Here is a 24,685-nt window from a genome sequence, read left to right as displayed (position 1 = left end):
ATGCTTCTTGGCTCTTGATTCTACCCCAAATCATTCTCAGAGAGGTCAGATTGAATGACTGAAGTCTTGGATTTGGAGTCAGGAAGACCTAGATTCAAATTTTTTTCCTCTGCTATTTACGGGCTGAATCTAAATCTGCCCAAAATATTATTTTATGGAAAATTTACCCAAGGCAAATGCTCATAAGATGGTCAGGAAAAAAAAAGTAATATAAGGACACTCTTAAAGTCTCTCTTCAGAACTTTAGAATTGACTGTGTGACATGGGAGACACTGGCACAGGACTGCCCAGCATGGCATACAGATGCTGTGCTCTATGAGTAAAGCAGAATCAAATTAGCTCAGAAGAAACACAAAATGTGCAGTTAGAGAATTCCACTCCAAATGTTTATAGGGATTATTTGTGTCCGACCTATGGCAGAGCATTCTGAGTTTATATTGGTCTGATCAACCACAGTCAGATACATTGTAACTGGGCTCTAATGTAGTGATGTCATGTTAGTTCTCTCTGAGAATAAAGGACAACTAGCAACCACATCTGTGAAACTATAGGCAAATTATTTATCATTTTTATGAAGATTTTTTTAAATGGTACAAATTATCAGATTTCAGGTGCTTTAGTCAAGATAATCTAACCTCTAAGCTAGGTCTGAGCTTTTTAACCCTTTTGTCTGTCACAAACTCCTTTTAAATCCTAGAAACACTTTGTTAGAATAATGTTTTCAAATAATAGAAGGAAATGATAAATGTCATTGAGATGTTAAACAAAGATACAGTTTTCCTCAACCAATTCATGACCTTTCTAAAATCTCTCCATAAATGTTTTTGGGATCTATAAATTTCAAATTAAGAATCCCCACAAAACATTACAGGAAATTGTGGTATGATTTAAAGATAAATGGGAAGGCTTTCTACTTTAAACATGTTCCTTAATGGTACCTGAAATTCCACTATTATTCCCCCTTGTTGTTGCTATTACCCTTTATCTAGAATCTTATCTTTTAAAAATGTTCCTTGAAGAAGGTGCACATTAAACATTTTATTCTTTATTGTGGAAGTGTTCATCAGATACTATAATCACTGATCAGATGAGCTCACTGCATATCTGATTGTGATACTAGAATAGCAGAGGGGGGAAATGTATTAAAGAGAGGCATGTTTGTCAAATTCCTTTTGGTTCATAATTTTGCTGAGAGCCAATCCTATACTTTAGGATAAGGATAAAACAGGCTACTGCTCTCTCTTCCTATTTGGAAAGTATCTTCATCTGGATGTTCAGACATAATGTAAATAAACAGAACATAAAGCATATATTTATCAATTTGGTTGTGATAGGGTTGCTAGGTGCTACATTTAATATGTTAGTGAACTTTGAAATTTCATTTAATGTATACATATATATGCATGCATATATACATATACATATATATATACACAATATTATTTATATAAAAGTCAGTTTAACATCAGTCAGATTTAAGCTGCTTAAGGATAGGAATTGTTTCATTTTTATAGATGTCCCTAAGACTCATCTTCCTGAATTCAAATCTAACCTTTGCCACTTACTACTTGTATAACCCTGGCAAATCACTCAATCCAATTTGCCTCACTTCTTTATAAAATGAGTTGGAAAAAGCAATGGTAAACTACTCTGGTATCTTTATTAACACCCAACTACCTACCCCTCAAAGAACAATGGAAAAAAAAAATATTACAGCCATAAACACGAATCCAAATGGCTTCATGAAAGTTGGACATAACTGATATGACAGAAAAACAACAAAGTGGTAGCTACTTAGGGAATAAGAAAGCTTTCCATTTAACCTGCAAATATGTTGATTTGAAAATTAAAAATATATAAATCAGACTGAATTTGTTGATATTAGTAAGTTATGCTCGCATGTGGCATGACTTTGAAGAAGCTATCTTAACTCTATGGGTCTGAGTTTACTCTTCTGCAAAACCAAAGGGTTGGGTAAGATGATTCTCTTAATTTCTAAAATTCTTTGTCCCTATCTTGTGGCAATTTTTTTAAAGACACTATGGGAATGTTTATCCATTTATGTATTCAATGAGACATCTTTGCTCCAGTAAGAACTTTGCTTAACAGTACTTATCAGAAGGATTTGAGAAAACATTTTTAGCTTAAGTACTCTCAACCATGCTTTTTAAAAAATGGAATTATAAAATTCAATTTTATTCTAATGCAATACAAAAGTGATGTTTTTTCATGTTTGTACCAGGATATAAATGGGCACATATTAAGAAATACTCCATATTAGTTATTTTTTATTTGTTTTTGGGCTGATAGGGTCAGTCAACAGTAAAAGAATTAATAAAGGATTGTTTATTTGATTCTGGGTGAGAGCAGGTTCTTGTTATATTTGTCTATCAGTAGTTCAGCTTTACAGCTTTACTACTGGGAGGAATTTTTAATTCATGGAGTATTTCCATAGAACATATTGTCTGTTCCCTTTGTAGGAATGTAGATGTAAATAGAGTTTGGGGATTAGGGCATTTGTAGTATCACATTATGAGTCTTTATTAAATGTGTCAATGCTGCTTAGATGTGCTTGTTTAGTATGTAGCACAGCAGCAACAGAAACTCAGTAGGAGTGCTGCAGATATTAATTGATGATGGCGAGTGATCTTTAGGGATCTGGTTTCTGATGACAACATCAGTGCTTTGTCCTAGGCATTAGTTTGGATAATAGAGAACCTGTTTATGAAATAAAATCGATTTTTTTATTGTTTTTGCCAATTACTTGATCTTACAGTTAGTCTCTTTTCAAACTCACTGTCATTTCTGTTAGGATATGGAATTGTAAGCAAGACACAAACAAATAATTTATCATTCATGCATCAAACATTTATTAAGCACCATCTATGTACCATACATTACTAAATTTCAGGAACAGACATGAAAAAAAATGAATCAATTCCTGACCAAAAATAGCTTACATTTGATTGGTGTGAGGTAATAAAGAAAAATCATTAGAACATACATACAAAAATCATTAGAACATAAATGCAAAGTATTTTTGAAGGAAGAATAGACTAACAATAGAAGGAATTATATGAAATTCTTTAACTGTGTCATGACAGGAGCTAGGATTTCTAACTTTTAAGAGTAAAGAGAAGGAAATCATATTCTACTTAAGAGTCTTCATATCATAGTACATAGTCAGACATTGTAGCGCTGTTATTGTTGCTTTTATCCTTCATCAAAAATTCCATACATATTTATTAACATGTCTACATAAAGTCTAATCCCTTGATTTTATTGTTGACTGAAGTTACTAGAAATATATTACTTCTGTTTTTCTCCCAAGTACTTTTTGGTCTGAATTGATGAGTTCGATATCATTAAAGTAGACTTGAAAGAATTCTAAGTATTATTATTTTTTCAAATGCCCCTCTTCTAATTAAATTTCTTTTAATATGTTTCCTAGTTTAAGCAAATCATGAAATTACAAATTAACTATAGTGAACAGCAGTGTTTGGGGGCTGATACATTTTCCATAGCATAGTTCTCAGAAGACATTAGGGTAACCAAACCATTTGGTCCTCAAATTTAAGTGCAGTTCTCTTTTCAAAGACAACGTAGTATACAAATAAAGCTACTGTATAAAGAAACAAATACATTCAAGGGATAGGAAACGCAGAAAAATGATAAATTATTGCTTACACTGTAAAAGTAGAAGTGTAATGGGATGAAAGGAAAGAGTAATGTATGTATAATTAGAAAACCTTAAGATAAGAGACACTTCAGGTATACTTATTGTGTATCTAATTTATATTTTAATATATTTAACATCTACTGGTCATCCTGCCATCTAGGGGAGGGGGTGGGGGGGTAAGAGGTGAAAAATTGGAACAAGAGGTTTGGCAATTGTTAATGCTGTAAAGTTACCCATGTATATATCCTGTAAATAAAAGGCTATTAAATAAAAAAAAAAAGATAAGAGACACTTAAGGTCAGAAAGCAAGTGCTGAAAAAATCCTAATTCCATCCAGTCCAATGCCATCAATTTGCAGGTAAGAACCTGGATAAACCCTGAAAAGTTTAATGAGAAGACCAAGGTAACACAGAAGTTAAGTAAAAGTACAAGGAAATAAGAAGTCTTCTAACTCCAAAACCAACATTTTTGGTGGCCCAGGCCCACACTGGGCCTAAGTTCAAATCTAACCTCAGTACTAAGTATGAACATGGGTAAAACATTTAATGTTGGTGTACCTCAGTTTCTTTGTCAGTAAAACAAGAATAATACCCATCTCCAAGAATGATTATAAGCATCAAAGGAGATCTTTGTTTAAAAAAAAAAAAGCAACTAGCACACTATCTGGTACATAATAGTTCTTTAATATGTGTTCATTTTCTTCCTTCCTGTCATTTTAGTTTTGTCATCATATGTTTTCATTTTTTTTAATAGCCTTTTATTTACAGGTTATATGCATGGGTAACTTTACAGCATTAACAATTGCCAAACCTCTTGTTCCAATTTTTCACCTCTTACCCCCCACCCCCTACCCAAGATGGCAGGATAACCAGTAAATGTTAAATATATTAAAATATATATTAGATACACAATAAGTATACATGACCAAACCGTTATTTTGCTGTACAAAAAGAATCAGACTCTGAAATATTGTACAATTAGCTTGTGAAGGAAATCAAAAATGCAGGTAGGCATAAATATAGGGATTGGGAATTCAATGTAATGGTTTTTAGTCATCTCCCAGAGTTCTTTCTCTGGGCGTAGCTGGTTCAGTTCATTACTGCTCCATTGGAAATGATTTGGTTGATGTCATTGCTGAGGATGGCCAGGTCCATCAGAACGGGTTATCATATAGTATTGTTGTTGAAGTATATAATGATCTCCTGGTCCTGCTCATTTCACTCAGCATCAGTTCATGTAAGTCTCTCCAGGCCTTTCTGAAATCATCCTGTTGGTCATTTCTTACAGAACGATAATATTCCATAATATTCATATACCACAATTTATTCAGCCATTCTCCAACTGATGGGCATCCATTCAGTTTCCAGTTTCTAGCCACTACAAAAAGGGCTGCCATAAACATTGGTGCACATACAGGTCCCTTTCCCTTCTTTATAATCTCTTTGGGATATAAGCCCAGTAGTATATGTTTTCATTTGTATAAAATGATAAATAATACTTGTATTACCTAGATCACAAGGTTGTTTTGAGGATAAATGGCACATGTGACCAACATGCTGTAACTATAAAGTACTATATATACACATGTATGTTAGTATTGTCATGTAGCTAGAAAAGGTGAACTATTGTATTTTTAGAGTTTTATTGATTCTTTTTGAGAACATTTGAAGCAGATTAACAGATTGCATGGTACCATATTGTATTTTCAATTAGCTAGATGGATTAGTGGTTAAAAAATGAGCTCTGCAGTCAGGAAGACTCATCCTTCTGAGTTCAAATCTGCCCTCAGATATTGGCTAGCTGTGTGACTCCAGGTAAGCCATTTAACCCTGTTTGCTTCAGTTCCCTCCACTATAAAATGAATTGGAAGAGGAAATGGCAAACTACTTCAATATCTTTGGCAAGAAAACCTGAAATGGAATCACAGAGAATTGGACACATCTGAAAATGAGTAAATAACAATAATACTATGTTCATTGTCCATGAAAAAAAAATTGTGATTTATGATAAGTATATGTTCTGATGTTTGATATTTGAGTAGCATACTAGATAATCAGCATAACAAAGGGGGAAGTCTACCTCATTTAGAGATTGAAATATGGTGTTTAATGTCAACTCTACTGTCTCCCATTTGTGTGCCCATTGTCAATTTACTTGTGCTTACTAATTCTCAAGTACTCATCTGTAAAGTAAATAGGCTAGACTAAATGGCCTCTAATGTATTTCCCAGCTCTTCAACTATTATTTTATCAATTATGATTTAACAATGCATGGTTTTTACCTTAATGATTTGAAAAGGCTTAATGTTCTTTTATCACAAATGTATCTCATTGATTCTAATTGAAAAGCATTTTAATTTACATATATAAACAATTTTAATAAATATATAATATAATTTCTATAAATTTACATAAATTTATGAACATAAAAGTTATATAAATTCACACAAATATATAATAAAACAATACATTTAATAAATAATGAGTAAGTATTTAGGATGAGAATATATAAGATGTATGAGATTGGAATTTTAGTGGATATCCTTTTGAAAAGTAGTGCTTTATTTGGGACTTAGGGTTGTGTTGACATTCTATCTCTTTATATCTTATGATTAACTAATGTGCCTAGATTCCCATTCATTCTTCTTCTCCCCTCTCATCTCTCTCCCCTCCCTCTAATGACTGGAAAATAACTGAACAACAAAGACTCATAGAATTATATGATGGAAGAGCTGTAGGATCCTAAAGATCATCTAGCTCAGGGCTGATATTTTAAAATTAAGAAAGTGAGGTCCAGACAGACTGAATTAGGCTAAGTGCACATTAGTGTGTTCAGGAAAGAACTAGACTAAAAACAAATGTTTTGCTGTTGTTTAACTATATACTCTTCCAAGTATTTAGCACAGTACCTGGCATATCATAGTCTCTGAATAAATACTTATTGACTTGACTTGACTCTTTCCACCTTGGTTAGTGAGAGTAAGGTAACCCATCTTTCATATAGATATCTTTTCCTTGTCAGTGGATGATATGAAATATTTGATAGTACATATGACAACATCATTTACCCAGCTGCTATAAATGTGACAGCTTGTGAATGATGTTGGATATCTACCTCCAAACCCTCTTGAAATCATCTGGGCTGTTGGGACTACTCCTTCATCATCTCACTCCTCAATTGAATGACAATGCTACTTCCACAAAACCAGTTGATTAAAAACAAACTGGAGAGATTCCACTCTACTCTTGCTTAGTTTGCTTGCCTGTTATGTTGATATAGTGTCTTTGTCACTGAAACCTACTGAACTGTCTATTGTCCCTTCTGTTTCTAGGTTTGTGTGCTGGAGAGGCAAATATTTGATTTCCTTGGATACCAGTGGGCACCTATCCTGGCAAATTTTGTCCATATTATCATCGTCATTCTGGGTTTGTTTGGAACTATTCAATATAGACCTCGCTACATAACAGGAGTGAGTACTCTTATTTATTTTTTCCTTATGAAAAGTGGATACTTCAACCATTCCTTTATTCTTTAGGAATTCTGTGTGCCCTACCTACCCTTAAGATACTGCATGTTTGCTTTTTTTTTTTTTTTAAGAATTTAGCTCACACCTGTGGTAATTGGAAAAATGTCAAGCTTAAGCACCTGACAGTGAATGCAATCAGATATCATTTTCATGTACTGTACTTTCAGTAAATAACATGTTGTAGTTACATCCGGAACCATGTTCCTGAATCAGTAAATTATAAAGTCAAGCTCTGATTTAACATGTCATTAAGAGATTATTTTCTTTCACATTTTAAAACAGTAAATCTATTTCTTACATGGAAAGAAAGGCAGGTTGAAATGATTTATGACAAGTATATTATATCGATGTTGCCATATTGATGATATGTTAATAATTAATATTTAACATTGGCATGAAAGTCAGGAAATTCAGAGCTATTGTTGCTGTGTTCTTAATTGTATTTCTTTGCATAAAGGTAGTATTTTGCTTTCCTCCTGAAGTTGTACTTACTTAACATAAAAGTAAAATCTGACTGAGTTACAGTTGCTATGGGAACCATAACTAGAATTTTTTTTTGTTCCTGTGTGTGCCTCAGATCTCAGCTATAACATTTTATTAATGTAGATTTTTATATTCTGTCTATTTTTAACAAAGGAAAAGATATAGGCACTTTTCAAGTTTCACTGTGGTGACTTAAAAAGCCAGTTTGAATGTTTGGTCAAATATGCATGTAAAGCCAAATTAGATTGATGCAGTCTTTCCTGGTGCAGTGCAAGAGAGAGTTCAGATCACCTCAGTTAGAGATATTTAATGTGAGAACAATACTAGTACAGCTCAAAGATTAGTTGCTTCTCCTTAACCTTCCTTAAAAGGATTGTTGTTCAGTCATTTTTCAGTCATGTCCAACTCTTTATGACCTCATTTGGGGTTGTCTTGGCAAAGATGCTGGTGTGGTTTGCCATTTCCTTCTCCAGCTCATTTTTCAGAAGAGGGAACTAAGGAAAACAGGTTAAGTGATCTACTCTGGGTCACACAATAAGTCAATGTCTAATATGAATTCAGGTTTTGACTCCAAGACAAGTACTCTACTCACTTGGCCACTTACCTGTTCTTAAAGGCAATCACTTTAAAATTCTTTAATGCTCTTCCCTTTAAGATGGCATTGGAAAGTTCTTTACCTGTTTTCCATTAAGTTCTAGCTATTCCTTGGTATAAAATGGTGTCTGGAACAGAGATCCAATATAATGACTTGTTTTAATAAGGGAAGATAAATTCTATATGTAGAGTGACATTTTCTAAAGAATAAGACATAGTTCTACAGCACAAATTCCAGTGTGAACTATGGAAATGGGGAGATATTAATTCTGCTACATACTACTTTGAAAGGTCTCAGGAGAGCACTTTATAGCACCACAGCATTCATGTAGTTCAATCTCTACTGAAAAAAAAAAATCCATTACAACCCAAATGGTCACTCAGCCCCCATAAGGGAAGCACAATACCTGCTAAGGCAATCCATGTATAATTGCTCTTTCCTGACAGCTTTTAAATACTTTTATTTAAAACTTCTATTAAAAATTATTTTGGGGGCAGCTAGTTGGTGCAGTGGATAGAGCACCAACCTCAAGTCAGGAGGACTTGAGTTCAAATCAGGCCTCAAGCACTTAACACTTCCTAGCTATGTGACCCTGGGCAAGCCTCAGCCAAAAAAAAAATCAATTTCAAATTCTTTTCTCATTCTCCTTATCCCACTCATTGAGAAGGCAAGAGTTTTTTAATTCCTTTAGAGACAATTATCATCATTGCTTCAATTTATCCTTCTCCAATATCATCAATCCCAATTTATTTCACAAATCTTCATGTGAAGTAGACACTGACTTTTCACAATTCTCTCTGATTATCAGTTCTACTCTCTTCAGTTTAGCAATATCCTTTCCAAAATATGGTGTGTGGATCTGAACACAAGTGCTTCAATTCTTTTTAAATGGATGGAGTAAAAAAGCATGAATTAAGCACCAAATATTGTTCAAGACAGTGGAAAGTCTAAGACAAAATGGAAAATTTCCTTTTTCTCAAAAACTAGCATTTAAATATAATAAGATAATATAATGGAGAACAGTAATGAATGTGGAAGTGGCTTTTTGTTTGGAAATTCAGTTGTATGGTTTATGCAAACATGGGTTCATTGTCATGGCCTTTCCAGCAGCAATGGAATTATTATTGTACCTGAGATCTCACTTCAGTTTTTTCATCAGTAAAATGAAGCTGTTAATTTCCTCCATTTCATCTCTAGTTCTGTGATCCTTTGCACATAGTTCTGTTATGATGTATTGACAGCATACTTAAATTGAAGAATGCAAGAAATTAAGAATGTAAGGCTATTTAGTATAGTCAAGCTTGTCTTCAATGAGTTCTGATCATAAATGTACATTGACATTGATGAATCTGTCTATATACATGAAGTACAATTCTTTAATGCAAATTATGAACAAAAGATGAATATGTCCATCCTATAAAATTTTCAACCACGTAACTGAAGATAAAACTTATTTGTGACTTAGGTTGTGAATTTTCTTTTTCTCATTAGTCTTCCTTTTCACAGATGACAAAAAACATTAGTAGCAGTCAGTGGGAACCTAAACTCATTAGTGCCTTCAGATGAAACTCTGACACTACAAATGAACATAATATCCTGAAGGGAGAAGAAAAAGAGAAAGGGTCTCAATTTAGCACAGAGAAATCTGTAACCTGAGTAAGCAGAAGGGATCTCATATTGTAGAACTTATTCCCAAAGCAAAAGGCAAATTAATACTAGTATACTAACTAGCCAATGATTATGCACACATTAATACCCAAAGGCTGTATCTTTAGTCTTTGCAAGGAATTTTCTTAGTCATCTCAGTTTGCTCAAAAGGCTGTGGCACATACAATATGGCTGGACACATGAGCATTATTAGGTGGTGACAGGGAATTGTCTTTGAGCACTATTCCTTCAGAGGTGCTAGATTAGTTTGATAAGTATTCCTGAGTTCACTAGCTGCCACAGTTATAGCACTTTCTTAATATTTTATGGCATCATTCAGAAAATACTGCCTCTATTTTATCTCAACAGGCATTTTAAAATAGTTTGAAACATTGGACATCTAACCAATAAGCAAAATTATTTTATACACTGTTAAGTGGGTATTTCATCATGCCATTTACATTTATGGGGATATTTTTGTTCTAAAATAGTCTGCTTTTTCCTAAAATAATAATTATTTTCCCTCTCCCTGATCTTTTTAATTGGGAACAATGTTAAAGGATTAAAAGTAGAACCCATTTTCTAGTTCAATACTTTATCTCATTACTCATATAGTTTTACCACACCCAAGTTTTTGTGCTTGTCACAGATTTGGATGGCATTATCAATCAACAGGGATTTATTTAGTATACTGTTGTGCCACAGTTTCCTTTTATTGTCCTCAGTTTCCCTAAATTGCCCTGCCTCCGTTTCCCTAAGTTATCCTGCCTCCGTTTACTTAGTTGTTCTGCCTCAGTTTCCCTCAATTGTTCTGCCTCAATCCCCCTGGTTGCAACCCCCTTTCCTGTTCATTAGGGCTGAAGAGATCTGGCCATTCTGGCATTCCAAAAGATAAAACTCCAGATGTACTATCTCAGTTACCTAATTGGTATCCTCTATCTCTAAGTTCCAGACTTTCTGTCTCTAACTCCCTCCTTCACTTCCAATTGATCAGAATTTATAGTCCTCACTCCCTCACCCTGTCAGAATCAGATTGATGGTTCATCCCTGGAAATTCCTGCTCTCAGTGTTCGGACTCCACCTCTTGCTATTGTCACCTCTGATTGCTAGAGAGCCATATATAATTCACTGGAATCTCACATTTGATGCTGATGCTGATGCTGAATGCTTTAAGACATCAGCCCTGGGACGAAAATGGATCCTTTGATCCCAGAAAATCTCACCCTCAAAGAAATCCAAATATTAAAAACTCTAATCTCTATTACATCAGTTTCTCCAGCATTGCATTACTATGTGCCAAGCTTCTGCTCCAAGACCTTCAATAAGAGGAATTCAGCTACTTCCCAAGGAATCCTATTCCAATCTGCATAATTCTAAGTGTTTTGTTATTTCCTTTTATAGAATTGGAATCTGCCTATTTAATGCCTCTTCTTTTTATTCCAATTTGAAAGTTCTTTATCTACTAAATAGGGACATCTAAGTAACAGTGGATAAAGTGCTGAGTCCGGAATCAAGAAGATGAGTGCAAATTCAGCCTCAGATACCTACTAGCTGTATGATTCTGGGCAAGTCACTTAACCTTGTTTGCCTCAGTTTCCTCATCTATAAAATAAACTGGAGAAGGAAACGGCAAAGTATGTTGGTGTCTCTGCCAAGAAAATTCCAATTGGAGTTACAAAGAGTTGGTTGTGACTGAAAAACAACAAATATAACCTATTTCCTTCAATAGATTTGGGGCCTATGAAAATCAATTAAATCAATCAAGCAATTATCAAATGTTTGCTCTATAATGGACACCAGTAATAAAGAGAATAATGTGAAGAGCCCTGCCCTTAAGGAACTTCTATTTTAATGAAGAAGAAAACAAAATGAAGATAATATCCTATATTTTATGCAATCCTTTTTACCAAGACGGCTAAAGGTAGCTAATTAAACTAAAGAGAGTAAGTGGAAAAGTTAGGGTCCTATCTATTTTAATTTTTTCCCATTAAGATTTTAAAACTGGGGGCGGAGCCAAGATGGCGGAGAAGACACACGCGACTTTCTAAGCTCTTCTCATACCCTCTTTATCAATATTATATCGAGCCTCAAAAATAGTCTTGACTGCTACAATTCGTAAAGATAAGAAGTAGAACAACTCACCGGCCGAAGAAAATCTGCAGTCTCGCCAAAAAAAGGTTGGTTCCGGGGCCAGGGGGGAGATCGGCGCAGACTGGGAGAGAAATTAGGTTCTGAGGAGAGTTTCAAACCGAGGGTGAAGGCACAGATCTCAGCACAAGCGCGCAGCCCCAACCCGCAATACGGGCTTTTCCTTGGGGCAGTTGTGATCCTGCACAGCAGGAGAACGCAGCCCGGGTTAGCCTCCAATCTGCGCAGTGGGGAGCTCGGCTTGGGGCCATAGAGGTTTTCCAGGGCCGATTTGCATCAGGCAGAGACTCTGGGCAGAGTTTGTGGCTGTCTGCATTCTGTGGTCAGCTGCTAATACTCACAGTCCCACAAGAGGCTCCGGCCTGGGGCGGTGACACTTTCACCACTTAGTCTCTAGCAGAGGGCAATCAATAATCCACTCAGCCCTACTAAGCAGTTTGATAGCTCAGCCAGTGCTGAATCCACTTCCTGTTGGGGGAAGGGAAAACTCTCACTCAGAGCACTCCCATACCTCGGAGCCGGAAATCGGTTTACATCTTTCCCTGCTCTGCAGAGGAAGCTGGTAACCCCCTTGCCTAGGAGACCTACCCTAAAGGCTTTAAAACATGAATAAAAAGATGAAAAGAACGATCGACAGCTTCTATGCAGAAAAAGAGCAGGTCAGCAAACCTGAAGAGACCTCAAACAGCAAAAATGCATCAGACTGTCCTCCTTTACATGATGCTCTCATAGAAGAGACCATTAAAAGTCTCAAAAGAGAGTTAGAAGATAAATGGGGAAAGGAAAGAGAAGCCTTACAAGAGAGCAACAACTTCCTGAAATACGAATTGGAAAAAGTAAAAAAATCTCAGGAAAGTAAGAATTGTGAATTGGAAAAAATAAAGAATTCACTAGAAAGTAGGATTTGTGAATTGGAAAAGACAAAGAACTCGCAAGAAAGTAGGATCCGTGAATTGGAAAAGACAAAGAACACGCAAGAAAGTAGGATCTGTGAATTGGAAAAAGAAAATAATTCACTAAAAAAAAAAATTAGTGAAATGGAAAAAAATTCCACAGACCAAAACAATACATTCAAAAACTCAATTGGACATATACAGAAAGAAGTAAAAAAAGCTAATGAAGAAAATAATTCTTTAAAAATTAGAACTGAACAAATAGAAACTAATGATTCATTGAGACAGCAAGAATCAGTCAAGCAAAAACAAAAAAATGACAAACTGGAAAAAACCATGAATTATCTACTTGCAAAAACGACAGACTTGGAAAATAGATCTAGGAGAGATAATCTGAGGATTATTGGACTTTCTGAAAACTATGATGAAAAAAAGAGCCTAGATACTATTTTACAAGAAATCATCAAAGAGAACTGCCCAGATGTAATAGAATCAGAAGGTAAAATAGGCATTGAAAGAATTCATCGAACACCTTCTGAAAGAAACCCTAAAATAAAAACCCCAAGGAATATTGTGGCAAAATTTCAGAACTATCAGATTAAGGAAAAAATTTTACAAGCAGCCAAAAAAAAACCATTTAAATACCGAGGTGCCACAATAAGGATCACCCAAGATCTGGCTGCCTCTACATTAAAGGAAAGAAGGGCCTGGAATATGATATTCCGAAAGGCACAAGAACTTGGGATGCAGCCAAGAATAAACTACCCAGCTAAGCTGAGCATTTTCTTCCAGGGAAGAAGATGGACATTTAATGAAACAAATGAATTCCATTTGTTTCTGAAGAAAAAACCAGAACTAAACAAAAAATTTGATCTCCAAGAATAGAACTCAAGAGATGCAGAAAAGGTAAAAATAACTCTTGAGAATTGTATTTCTGTTGTGGATATACAAAAAAAATACATGTATAATTTGATTGTACTGATATAACATAAAAAAGGGAAGTAGATATGGAAAAGGGATGATGGCAGAATAAGGTGGGAAGGAGGGATAAAAAGAGGGAAACCACATCCCACAAAGAGGCTAAGGAAACTTATCATATCTGAGGGAATTTAGAGAGGGGGAGGAACATTGTGTGAATCTTACTCTCATCAGAGTTGGCTCAAAGAAAAAATAATTGACATTTGTTTTAGAGAAAATTCTCTCTCGCCTCATTAAAAACGGGGGAGAGGAAAAGGGAAAAGAAAAAGAGTAATAAGGGAAGGAAGGGGGAAAGACTCAAAGGGGGGGAGGGAGGGATTATAAAGAGGATAAGTATCGTGATACAAGAGGGGTACATAAGTTTAAAAGGAGGAAAGAGGGTTGGGGGAGGCAAGAATAAGTAAAGCACAATCTGGGGTTATTAGGATGGCAGGAAATACAGATTTAGTAATTCTAACCGTAAATGTGAATGGGATGAACTCCCCCATAAAGAGGAGGCAGATAGCAGACTGGATCAAAAGTCAGAACCCTACAATATGTTGTTTACAAGAAACACATTTAAAGCAGGGGGATACATATAGAGTAAAGGTAAAAGGCTGGAGCAAAATCTATTATGCTTCAGGTGAAGTCAACAAAGCAGGGGTAGCCATCCTTATCTCAGATCAAGCAAAAGTAAAAATTGATCTAATTAAAAGAGATAAGGAAGGAAACTACATCCTGCTAAAGGGTAGCATAAACAACGAAGCAATATCAATATTAAACATATATGCACCAAGTGGTATGGCACTCAACTTCCTAAAGGAGAAGTTAAGAGAGTTGCAAGAAGAAATAGACAACAAAACTGTAATAGTAGGAGATCTCAACCTTGCACTCTCAGAATTAGACAAATCAAACCACAAAACAAATAAGAAAGAAATTAAAGAAGTAAATAGAATATTAGAAAAATTAGGTATGTTGGATCTTTGGAGAAAATTGAATGGAGATAGAAGGGAATATACTTTCTTCTCAGCAGTTCATGGAACCTATTCAAAAATTGACCATATATTAGGACATAAAGACCTCAAAATTAAATGCAAGAAAGCAGAAATAGTAAATGCTTTCTTTTCAGATCATGATGCAATAAAAACTACATTCAACAAAAAGTTAGGGGGAAATAGACCAAAAAGTAATTGGAAACTAAACAATCTCATCTTAAAGAATGATTGGGTGAAGCAGCAAATTATAGATACAATTAATAATTTCACTCAAGATAATGACAATGATGAGACATCATACCAAAATTTGTGGGATGCAGCCAAAGCGGTAATAAGAGGGAATTTTATATCCTTAGAGGCTTACTTGAATAAAACAGAGAAAGAAAAGATTAATGAATTGGGCTTGCAACTAAAAAAACTAAAAAAAGACCAAATTAAAAACCCCCAATCAAATACTAAATTGGAAATTCTAAAATTAAAAGGAGAAATTAAAAATATTGAAAGTAAAAAAACTATTGAACTAATTAATAAAACTAAGAGTTGGTTCTATGAAAAAGCCAATAAAATAGATAAGCCTTTGGTAAATCTGATTAGAAAAAGGAGGGAGGAAAATGAAATTAGTAGTCTTAAAAATGAAAAGGGAGAACTTTCCACCAATGAAGAGGAAATTAGAGAAATAATAAGGAGTTATTTTGCTCAACTTTATGCCAATAAATTTGATAACCTAAGTGAAATGGATGACTACCTCCAAAAATATAGACTTCCCAGACTAACAGAGGAGGAAGTAAATTGCTTGAATAGTCCCATTTCAGAAAAAGAAATAGAACAGGCAATTAAACAACTCCCTAAGAAAAAATCCCCAGGACCAGATGGATTTACATGTGAATTTTACCAAACATTTAAAGAACAATTGGCCCCAATGCTATATAAATTATTTGATAAAATAGGGAATGAAGGAGTCCTACCAAATTCCTTCTATGACACAGACATGGTACTGATACCTAAACCAGGTAGGCTGAAAACAGAGAAAGAAAATTATAGACCAATCTCCCTAATGAATATTGATGCTAAAATCTTAAATAAGATATTAGCAAAAAGACTACAGAAAATCATCTCCAAGATAATACACTATGATCAAGTAGGATTTATACCAGGAATGCAGGGCTGGTTCAATATTAGGAAAACTATCAATATAATTGGCCATGTTAATAACCAAATTAACAAAAACCATATGATCATCTCAATAGATGCAGAAAAAGCATTTGATAAAATCCAACATCCATTCCTATTAAAAACACTTGAGAGTATAGGAATAAATGGACTTTTCCTTAAAATAATCAGCAGCATCTATTTAAAACCATCAGTAAGCATCATATGTAATGGAGACAAACTGCAACCATTCCCAATAAGATCTGGAGTGAAACAAGGTTGCCCACTATCACCGTTACTATTTAATATTGTATTAGAAACGCTAGCTATAGCAATAAGAGCTGAGAAAGAGATTAAAGGAATAAGAATAGGCAATGAGGAAGCCAAATTATCACTCTTTGCCGATGACATGATGGTATACTTAGAGAACCCCAGAGATTCTGCTAAAAAGTTATTAGAAATAATCCACAACTTTAGCAAAGTTGCTGGTTATAAAATAAACCCACATAAGTCATCAGCATTCTTATATATCACTAACAAAATCCAACAGTCAGAGTTACAAAGAGAAATTCCATTTAAAGTAACTACTGATAATATAAAATATTTAGGAATCTATCTGCCAAGGGAAAATCAGAAACTTTATGAGCAAAATTACAGACCACTTTTCACACAAATTAAGTCTGATCTAACCAATTGGAAAAATATTAAATGCTCTTGGATAGGGCGAGCAAATATAATAAAGATGACAATATTACCTAAACTAATCTATTTATTTAGCGCTATACCAATCAGACTCCCAAAAAACTATTTTAATGACCTAGAAAAAATAACAACAAAGTTCATATGGAAAAACAAAAGGTCAAGAATTTCAAGGGAATTAATGAAAAAAAAATCAAATGATGGTGGCTTAGCTGTACCAGATCTAAAATTATATTATAGAGCAGCAGTTACCAAAACTATTTGGTATTGGCTAAGGAATAGATTAGTTGATCAGTGGAATAGATTAGGTTCAAGGGATAAAACAGTCAACAAATATAGCAACCTAGTCTTTGACAAACCCAAAGATCCCAGCTTTTGGGATAAGAACTTACTGTTTGATAAAAATTGCTGGGAAAATTGGAAACTAATATGGCAGAAACTAGGCATTGATCCATACTTAACGCCGTACACCAAGATAAGGTCAAAATGGGTTCATGACCTAGGCATAAAGAATGAAATTATTAATAAATTAGAGGAACATAGGATAGTTTACCTCTCAGACCTGTGGAAGGGGAAGGTCTTTATGACCAAAGCAGAACTAGAGATCATTACTGATCACAAAATAGAAAATTTCGATTATACCAAACTGAAAAGTTTTTGTACAAACAAAACTAATGCAGACAAGATTAGAAGGGAAGCAATAAACTGGGAAAATATTTTTACAGTCAAAGGTTCTGATAAAGGCCTCATTTCCAAAATATATAGAGAATTAACTCTAATTTATAAAAAATCAAGCCATTCTCCAATTGAAAAATGGTCAAAGGATATGAACAGACAATTCTCAGATGAAGAAATTGAAACTATTTCTAGTCATATGAAAAGATGCTCCAAGTCATTATTAATCAGAGAAATGCAAATTAAGACAACTCTAAGATACCACTACACACCTGTCAGATTGGCTAAGATGACAGGAAAAAATAATGATGATTGTTGGAGGGGATGCGGGAAAACTGGGACATTGATGCATTGTTGGTGGAGTTGTGAACGAATCCAACCATTTTGGAGAGTAGTTTGGAACTATGCTCAAAAAGTTATCAAACTGTGCATACCCTTTGATCCAGCAGTGTTACTACTGGGATTATATCCCAAAGAGATTATAAAGAAGGGAAAGGGACCTGTATGTGCACGAATGTTTGTGGCAGCCCTTTTTGTAGTGGCTAGAAACTGGAAACTGAATGGATGTCCATCAGTTGGAGAATGGCTGAATAAATTGTGGTATATGAAAATTATGGAATATTACTGTTATGTAAGAAATGACCAACAGGATGATTTCAGAAAGGCCTGGAGAGACTTACACGAACTGATGCTGAGTGAAATGAGCAGGACCAGGAGATCATTATATACTTCAACAACAATACTAGATGATGACCAGTTCTGATGGATCAGGCCATCCTCAGCAACGAGATCAACCAAATCATTTTCTAATGGAGCAGTAATGAACTGAACTAGCTATACCCAGAAAAAGAACTCTGGGAGATGACTAAAAACCATTACATTGAATTCCCAATCCCTATATTTATGCACACCTGCATTTTTGATTTCCTTTACAAGCTAATTGTACAATATTTCAGAGTCTGATTCTTTTTGGTACAGCAAAATAATGTTTTGGTCATGTATACTTATTATGTATCTAAGTTATATTTTAATATATTTAACATCTACTGGTCATCCTGCCATTTAGGGGAGGGGCTGGGGGGGTAAGAGGTGAAAAATTGGAACAAGAGGTTTGGCAATTGTTAATGCTGTAAAGTTACCCGTGTATATATCCTGTAAATAAAAGGCTATTAAATAAAAAAAAAAAAAGATTTTAAAACTGTTTTATTAATGTCTCTTTAACAGTGATAAGAGAACTGGCATTGACACTAGGAAATTCTGGGTTTATATTCTATGTTTGTGATCTTGGACAAATCTCAAAACCTCTCATTGTTTGAGACTAGAAAGGTTAAACAAATGGTTTACGATCCTCCCCAAAGGAAACAGATGAAATGAAATTGAATATTTTTTAAGAAGTGAAAATAAAATAGAACTTCCATAATATTAATATGTGGTTTTTAAGTAAATATGCAACCTTTAGGAATCATTAGGTATGATTTAGAAGCTTAATTCTATTTGAATTTTACACCACTGCTTCAGATAGCCTTTTGCTGGCTAGAAGTTGCTGAGAAGATATCCACATATCCAAAAGCATTAATAAAGGGTCTTAACTCATGTAAAAGTTTGCTATGGCAATGAAGCAACAAATTTAGTTCTTTAGGACAATGCTATGGTTAGAACAAGAACCCAGATACTTGAACTATTTTTCCTAAGTTCTGAGATCTGAAAATCATCAATGTAATTTCATGAAATGCCAACTATAGCTTTCCAAAATAATAGTGAGAAAAAAAATGAGCACTTCTGAAGATAATTATTTTAGCCACTTTCTGAGAAGTTCAAAAATGAATATTTCCAGTCATTGCTGATTGCCTTAGTATTAACTGCTATTTTGTTGAATCAGGAACTTAAAAAAAAGCTTTTCAGGGTTATCAACATTATTCAGTTATGACATAGTGCCCTTAAAAAAAGGAATCCCTTAATTTTTGAAAAAATTATAGTTTCTAACAATTTTCAAGTACGTAATCTTATATTTCAATTGCAAGTATCTTATGTTCCAAGAATGTGAAAACCCTAATTGAGTGTGTATGTGGAAGTAAGAGTGTGGGGAGAGGTGAGCAGGGAAATAGAGTAAGGCAAGCTCACAAGCTGTAAATTTCATTTTTACTATTTTTCATCTTTCCTTCTTTCCCAAGTCTTGCATTTTTTTTCCTTCAAGGAGCCATATGACTAGTCTTGTCAAATGTGTATTCTGTAGCTCCAATTTTTCCAAGAGTAGCACCAACCATGAAGTCAGGAGGACCTGAATTCAAATCTGATCTCAGACAGTTAACACTTCTTAGCTGTGTGATCCTGGGCAAGTCATTTAACCTTAATTGCTTGAGGGAAAAAAAAAAGTTTAGGATTGCTACATTTCCTTCTTAATTTGCCAGGGTACCCTGAAATCTTCATATGTTTTCTTTTCTCTCTACTTCCTCCACCTAGTTGTTCCACCTCCTGTTGTTAGGGAACCAGTAACTAGCACCCCAGTTCTATTTAAATAATATAAATTAACTTTTACAAAGATATATTTTCTTTGAAGATAAAGGACAAAGTACAAATATTACTTTCAGTATGGCAAGGGTATGATCTTCCCTACTTTACCTCAGTCTCTGAGAGAGTAAATTAAAAATTTATCTCTGTTTCTACATAGCATTAATCCCAGCAAGTTTATGTCCAAATGTGGCATCATATGAGATAAGTCCTCATTTCGTTTTTTACTGGCATAGATCTAGAAGGTAGCTTTTGAAGATTGGAGCTTGATCTTTTCTCCTTGGGGCATTAATGCCTCACTAGTTACAAAACCTGTCAGATATTCTGACTTTTGGATTTCTCTGGCTTATTCTCTCAGCCCTTGAAAATCCTTTCAACAGGCTCTGTCATAGGAAGAATCACTGACCTCCTCTTGGGGAAAATAAATAAATAAAATAGAGAGGTATCTGTAGGTGCATCAAGTCTTTTTGAAGGTCCTAGTGACTCCAGCTGGGGCAATTAGGTGACAGTGGATACAGCACTGAACTTGGAATTAAGAAGACTCATCTTCCTGAGTTCAAATGTGGTCTCAGACACTTATTGCCTGATTGGCTACGGGCAAGTCATTTAAACACTGTTTGCTTCTGTTTCCTTTTCTGTAAAATGAGCTGGAGAAGGAAATTGCAAAATAGTACAGTATCTTTGCCAAGAAAACTCCAAAATAGGATTACAAAAAGTCAGACATGACTAAATTACAACAATGGCCAATAAATGACCCACAACTATGTTAGTCTGTTGGAAACAATTACACAATATCTGTACATGCTCCATAAACATTTTAAGACACTTAAGCATTATAACAATCCAGGTTGATCTTCTAAATTTCCAGTAAGGGGAGATTGTATCAACTAAACAAAGTAATGAAACTTATACATGCAATAGAGCCCCAATTTCTATACAGAACTCATGAAGAAACATGGATACCCTCTTTCAATTCAGATCCTATTACTTGAACAAGATATATTTTTAGAGAGGCTTCAAAGTCTTTATAAAATGCTACATTTCTCTAGAATAACTATTTAATCTACTAGTACCACTGATTTTAGCAAGGCTCTATAAAGCTCCAGAATGTGTCCATTTATTTAAGATAAGTATTTTTCAATATGCTAATTGTTTATGGAGCTCTACCCCGAACTTTCAAAAAAATCTCAGAGAGGGAACATAGAAATAATGTTGGGTTAATCCTGCTAGATTATGTCTTATTACTTCTTCCTTCTTCCTTGGTACAGACCACAAATTATTTATTTTTCAAGTCACAAAGCATTGTGAGAAGATTCAATTTCTGTTAATCTTAATTGATACAATCTTGATTTTTTAGAGAACCTAATATCTTCTTAATGTTTTATCTCTGCTAGGGTTATTTTTTATGACCAAAACCATATCTCTAAGAATGCTTTACTTATTTGTTTTCATAGAGTGTGCTGAATTTTTTTTTTCTAAATTTTATTTAATTGGTGGGTATTTATAAATCTATATTTTCATTCTTTGATCATTTGTATGTATTTATAGAACTTTGCTAGGAGAAAAATATTATCAAATAAAGAAAGGGGAGCTACCAATAGCCTTGACATTTCAGTTGCCCCATTTCTTTGTTCAATTTCAGACTCAGGACAGGAAGTCACTGGAGATTTGAGAGTAAGTGACCTGAGTGAAGTCTATATTGAAGAATAAAACTTTTAATGATTTGTAACAGCCATGAAAATAGGCACTGTTTTATTAGCCTAGGCCATAAGGTGAATCATGGCAGGCCTGAAGGGAATGAATTTAAAAGCTTAAAATAAATGGAACATTATATTATAATAAACTATATCACATTTAAGTTTTATCTGACTCTTTTTTATATTCCTTAATATATTACTTTATATTATTGTGTTGTGTTATCATGGAATTATGTGTTTATGGAGTATCTTGGAGCACTCTTTTCCCAAAAATGTAATATACTATATATACTTATCTTTTTTTTCTCCACACAATCAGACTATCCCTGTCTTTTATTGCTTTGATCTGGGTAGTGGTTATAGAAAGGGAAACTATAAATTGGATGGACCAAATATGTCTTCTATATTTAATAATTTTTTGGAAAATTGATTTTGAAGGATTTATGGCAATTATTATATTAAATATAAATGTATAATAATGTTACTTTGATATAATAAGCTAGAATGTATCTCTTTTATTTTTCTTATCAAAGAAATTTATTTTGCAAGTAAATAAACAGGTAATTTTGTAATGTTTTGGAAAAAACAAACCCACAAAACAGATTTTTGTCTACTTTCAAAAAAAAAGAAAAACCCCAAAATATTTACAGAATTGTACAAAGAAAAGTTAAATTGGAAAACATGAAATGTATCTCTTTAAAGAATATTGATAATAAAGAATGTTTATTGTAATCCATCTATAAAACAATGGCATAATGAAGTAAGCATTTATAGTTGAAAGGTTTATGGTTGAACAATATAACTTTTCATTTTAGGCAAATCACTTAGGGTATCTAAAAGTTGTCTTTTTTAAATCTTTGAAGTAAAAAATATTAAGCTAAGATCTTAAGTCTCCTTATATCTCTAACATATTTTGAAATGGGATTCATAGAAGCTAAATTTATTTTACATATGATATTTATTGAAATATGTCCTTTGTTTTCTGAAATATTGAGGTAAGAGGGAACATGATTAGTTATAAAAATAAAAATAACAACAATAATAACATTGAGATAGTGCTTTAATGTTTGCAAAGCATTTTACAAATACTCTTTCATCTTTTTCTAATAACAGTTCTGAATTGTTGTTTAGTCATTTTTTAATCATGTCCAACTTCATGACCCCATTTAAGGTTTTCTTGACAAAAATGCTAAAGTTGTTTTTCATTTTCTTCTCCAGCTCATTTTACATATGAGGAACTGAGGCAAATAATGTCAAGTGACTTACCTAGGATCATATAGTTAATAAAGGTCGGAGGCCAGATTTTAAACTCAGGGTCATCCCGGGAGGAAGATGTTATCATCCTTCTTATTCCTCATATCCAGATGAGGAAAGAAAATCTCTAAAAGATTAAATTAACTTGTCTGGGGTCAAAAAGTTTGTGTCTGAAGCCACACTTGCATACAAGTTTTCCTGAATCCACACCTAATGTTTTATTCACTCTGTCATTTGACTGACTCTAGATCCCATAAAGCATGCATCTAATTCGAAGTTTTGTCTGTTCTCTTTCCATTATTTTTCTTCTAAGCAAGGGGTCATTGTCTGAGGAAGAGGTATCGTAGGACAGATTTAACATATTTTCTCCCTAAATATCTTCTATCTCTAAATTCTATTTACATTCAACAAGTTTTTTTTATTGTTGTTGTTATTGTTGTAGTTGTTTTGTGAAGCACCTCCTGTATACAGACTATTGTGCTAAGCCTGAGAAAAATAGAGAGGCTAGTTAAGATTCAGTCACTGTCCTTATGGAACTTGCATTCTGATGGAAAATATAAAACATACAACTGTTTATACACTATCTGTATTTATAGTGAACACCTATAATATTGGCCAGGAAACAGGGATGGTGAAGGATCTATGTATTTGAATGGTTGGTCTGGTAGAATTTTTAAAGATAATTTAGAGAGGAGAGAAAATGGAAGCATGATGCCTTCTTAATATTCTCGTTTAATAGTCTAAACAAATGTCAATAAGGTCCTATAACTAGATGCTACCAGTGAGAAATAAGAGAAGAGAGATACAAGAGGAGTTATAGCAGTAAAATCATCAGGGCTTAGGAAATGAGTAGATATTTTAAAAATAGGGAATAGGCAAAAATAGCCTCAAGACTTTAGACATGAGAGAATGGATAAATGGATGACACCATTGCCTATAATAATTATATTAAGAGAAGAAAATTTAGAGATTAATATTGGTATTAGGTACTTTGAATATTAAATGTGAATGGTGATATCAAGGTTATTATGACCTATAGGAGAGGAGCTTTTAACGTTTTTGTTTTTTTTTTGACTGAAGCAATTGGGGTTAAGTGACTTGCCCAGGGTCATACAGCTAGGAAGTATTAAGTGTCTGAGACCAGATTTAAAGTCAGGTTCTCTTGACTTCAGGGCTGCTTCTCTGTTCCAGTTCACCACCTAGCTACCTCTTAACTTTTTTTTTTTTACTTTTAAGGGCCTCTTTGGCAATTTCATGAAGATTATGGACTTCTTTTTAGATTTTTTAAAAATAATTGATGCAGATCTTAAATCTTAATGACAGAATCATGAAAATAAAGAAGTAATTTCCCCATATAGATTCATAGATTTCGTGAAATTAATCTCCAGATTCCTTTGAAGATTTATGTACCCCAAGTTAAGAACTCTAGTCAAGACTATCACATATTTTAGGTCTGGAACATTTGTATGAGAAATCAAAGTCAAATTCATTAGTCTATGAGATTTCCAAGGTGAAGAAAATAGATGAGGGCAAGGGATTGAATATTGCATTTAAATGAAAGGCCAATGATTTTTGAGGGTAAGGCAGAAAGGTAGTCTTCTCTTTTTTTATCCAAAGATCACAAACAGTAAATAATAACTAACAATTTCATCAGATCTGACTGCACTCCAAATTTCATAGGTACAAGTTACTGGATTTAGATTTTTTGTTGTTATGAGCCAGAACTTGACACAAGTAAACTTAATAGAATTGATAGAAACAGTGTTTATGTTTACCAAGG

The 24,685-nt window shown here is 33.9% G+C and overlaps 1 protein-coding gene across 1 annotated transcript in view; it reads left to right on the top strand.

Moving 5' to 3' along the window:
- Positions 1-24,685, top strand: part of LOC116423541 (sodium/potassium-transporting ATPase subunit beta-1-interacting protein 2-like) — a 780,722-nt gene that overhangs the window by 626,537 nt on the left and 129,500 nt on the right. The window contains exon 2 of the mRNA XM_031968413.1: positions 7,011-7,148. Within this exon, the coding sequence (XP_031824273.1) occupies positions 7,011-7,148 (138 nt within the window). The remainder of the gene's footprint in view (positions 1-7,010; positions 7,149-24,685) is intronic.

Source organism: Sarcophilus harrisii, chromosome 4, assembly GCF_902635505.1.
Source record: "Sarcophilus harrisii chromosome 4, mSarHar1.11, whole genome shotgun sequence".
NCBI classification, from domain to species: Eukaryota; Metazoa; Chordata; class Mammalia; order Dasyuromorphia; family Dasyuridae; genus Sarcophilus; species Sarcophilus harrisii.
The sequence above is the reverse complement of the archived record's forward strand: the minus strand, read 5'-3'. Positions and strand labels throughout refer to the sequence as shown.